Below are 3,146 nucleotides of genomic sequence, written 5' to 3' on the forward strand. Positions count from 1 at the left end.
GCGTCGTCGTGCTAGACGAGGCGTCAAGGAAGGCATCGTCGACGACGTCAAGGACTTATGACGCGACAGCAGTGGTACGTCGACCGGGGCATCCCCTACCGGAGAGGCTATCTCCTGTTTGGTCCGCCTGGCAGTGGCAAAAGCTCGTTCATCCAAGCGCTGGCGGGCGAGCTGGACTTTAGCGTGGCCATGGTCAACCTCAGCGAGATGGGCATGACGGACGACAAGCTGGCTTTTCTCCTGACGAAGCTTCCGAAAGGCGAGCATACTGCTGCTGGAGGATGCGGATGCGGCGTTTGTCAACCGGCGACAACGCGACACGGACGGCTACAACGGTGCGACCGTCACCTTCTCGGGACTGCTCAACGCACTGGATGGCCTGGCAGCGGGAGAGGAGCGAATCGCGTTCCTGACGACGAACCACATCGATCGCTTGGACCCTGCGTTGATTCGACCAGGGCGTGTAGACATGATGATGCGAATCGGCGAGGCGTCAAGGCACCAGGCCAGCCAGATGTGGGATCGATTCTACGGCGACATCGACGTTGATGGGTCGGCTCGCGAGAGGTTCCTTGCCAGGCTCGATGAGCTTGGATTGTTTGGCAATGGGCAGGATGACGAAACGAGACACCGGCACACGAGCACGGCAGCCATCCAGGGCCTCTTCCTATTCAACAAGAACGACATGGAGGGGGCCATTGAGATGGCGGAGGGGTTGATCCCCCGGAAGTTTGAGCCTGGTGATGCCGTGCCTGACGGGGCCATCAAGACGAGGGCGTGAATGCTTTGTCGTCCAAGTGTGTCGCACGGCAAACTGTAAGCATATGTATCATCACCAACATAGACTCATGATACCCTTTTCACGGTTCTGGTCCTCACCATGCTCACGGGCCATCATATGTGATGGTGGTGGCTGCCTGTTCAAACTCATGTGAAGTGGGGTCTGGCGCTACACCCCGGTCTGACTCAATCATCCAATCCAACAACAGCAAGCCGCTACGTACATCCATTCAGCTGTCAGGTGCGCCTTCTCTCACGAGCTTCGTCTTGCCCCCGGATCGCACCTTCTTCACCATCAAGTAGTGTCATCAGTCGGCAAGTGCGCCTTAGGTACTTCCTTCTCGGCCTCTTGCATCATGTCGCGACAGACGAATATCAGCGACTTTTTCTCAGCTGCATCACAGCGGCCAAGACCACAGCCCGATGACGAGCAGAACAACATGAACTCACCACACTCCGCATCCACCTGGCGCGGTGCACGCGGCGGATTTGCTCGCGGCCAGGATCGTGCTCGAGGACTCGGACGAGGTGGCCGTGGACGAGACCGCAGAGCCCACAATCCGGACAGCACGCGCCGCAATAGAGATCTCGCCGAAGTCGCCAAGGAGACTCGAACCGTCCTCCCCGACATACTGCCTCACCTGCCCCCATGTCAATGCTTCGAATTCAGAAAGCCCTCCACCTTCGCGACCCTGCTTCACTCAAGTTGCCGACTGCCCGCGACATCCCCGGGCGACGATCAGAGTCGTCAATGCCGACACATTTAATGCTGCGCTGGCACTTGCCGAAGCACATCCTGATGGCGGTCGCGTCGCCGTCTTGAACCTCGCCTCAGATTATCGAGCGGGCGGCGGCTGGCTCAAAGGTGCGCGAGCGCAAGAAGAGGCCCTCTGTTACCGATCTTCGCTTTTTCTGTCTCTGCACAAGCGATACTACCCTTTCGATCACGCCCTCATGGGCATCTACTCCCCAGATGTGGTCATTATCCGCGAGGACATGGCCTCTGGGCATGATCTACTCATCCCGGATGACGGTCTTGGCGCGTTGCCTGTCGTGAGCGTCTTGAGCATAGCGGCACTGCGAAACCCCACGACCAAGAAAGTCCGGCTGCATACAACCACGGGGGCCGAGGAGCACATCGAGTTTGCCGACCCCAGAGACCGGGACGTGACCAAGGGCAAGATGCGGCTCTGTCTTCGCATGGCCGCTGCCAAGAGTCACGGACTGCTCGTTCTCGGGGCGCTGGGATGCGGTGCCTTCCACAACCCGCCAGGCGAGGTTGCGAGGTGCTGGAGAGAGGTTCTTGGCGAGAACGAGTTCGCCGGAGGCTGGTGGAGGGATGTCGTGTTTGCTGTTCTCGACACCAGGAACGAGGGCAACTACGAAGTCTTTGACGACGTCGTTGGCGGTATGATGGTGTAATTTAGTCGCGAGCCTGACGGCTGCCATCCAGACTCAGAGTCTTTCAAGGCACGTCCTTGTTCTGAACACCTTCAAGGCGCGTTAGTAATAATTTCAACAAGCATGAGTCTTACGAGGCTTTTGCTTCTCCGCGTACATACAGGTCCCGGCCGGGCCCCCTGCTATTGCTCAACAGTTTGCTAATCATAGACAGGTCGCAACAGAAACTATGGAGTGGCAACTAGGACGATGCGGGTCGCAACATTCGGCGGTGGTTGACCGTCTCGTGATGAACCAGTCAGCACCCAACCTCATGCAGGGGCCAGAAGCTATGCTGCACTCGTAAACCTTTTCAATAGGGGCAAATTGCCTCCAGACCACACCAGGCGGCGTTGCTTGTTTGTGCATTGTGCAAGTCTCTGAAAAGGAGTACTGATGTTGTCTTGTGTCGCTACGCAAGCTGCTTCAGCTCAGCGCACTCATCGAGACATGCATCATGACAGACCCTCAACTGCCCCACCGGGAACGGCTCACCCCCAGACGGCAACGCGCCTGCTGTGGCTGGACCGGAAGACCAAACCGGTGGCGAGGATAGACAAAAGAAGCACCTTGTCTCGGGTGCTGTACCCCACAGTGGCCCAGAGCCTCGACCCCGTCCAAAGCCTCTTTGGGTGCTTCCTTTTGTGATGCCGGCAATGGACCGGTAGACTGCTTTTGCCGAATCCCATACGTTGTACCAGGAAATTGGTATTCCAGGCCGAAGCGAATGATGACGCACCTGACATTTGGTGGCTCTCTTTGGTTCATCTGATCGCATACGGGGCTTCCCTTGACTGCCTCGCCGACCCCGGGTCCTCTATCGAACGCTTCAGCTTCATGCTCACCCCATAATGGCAGCCATGATGTTGTATTCCGAGAAGCGGCAGGCTACTGAGGTTACCAGCGACAACTCCCGATGCCTCTAA

At 57.7% G+C, this 3,146-nt stretch overlaps 1 protein-coding gene across 1 annotated transcript in view; it reads left to right on the top strand.

The window, feature by feature from the left end:
• Positions 1–2,202, top strand: part of VDBG_01398 (mitochondrial chaperone BCS1) — a gene marked incomplete at both ends in the record, with an annotated part of 2,818 nt that extends 616 nt beyond the window's left edge. Inside the window, 3 exons of the mRNA XM_003009669.1 lie at positions 250–740; positions 1,015–1,431; positions 1,571–2,202. Of these exons, the coding sequence (XP_003009715.1) occupies positions 250–740; positions 1,015–1,431; positions 1,571–2,202 (1,540 nt within the window). The remainder of the gene's footprint in view (positions 1–249; positions 741–1,014; positions 1,432–1,570) is intronic.
• Between the last annotated feature and the right edge of the window lie 944 nt (positions 2,203–3,146).

This window comes from Verticillium alfalfae, genomic scaffold, assembly GCF_000150825.1.
Source record: "Verticillium alfalfae VaMs.102 supercont1.1 genomic scaffold, whole genome shotgun sequence".
In the NCBI taxonomy this organism is placed as follows: Eukaryota; Fungi; Ascomycota; class Sordariomycetes; order Glomerellales; family Plectosphaerellaceae; genus Verticillium; species Verticillium alfalfae.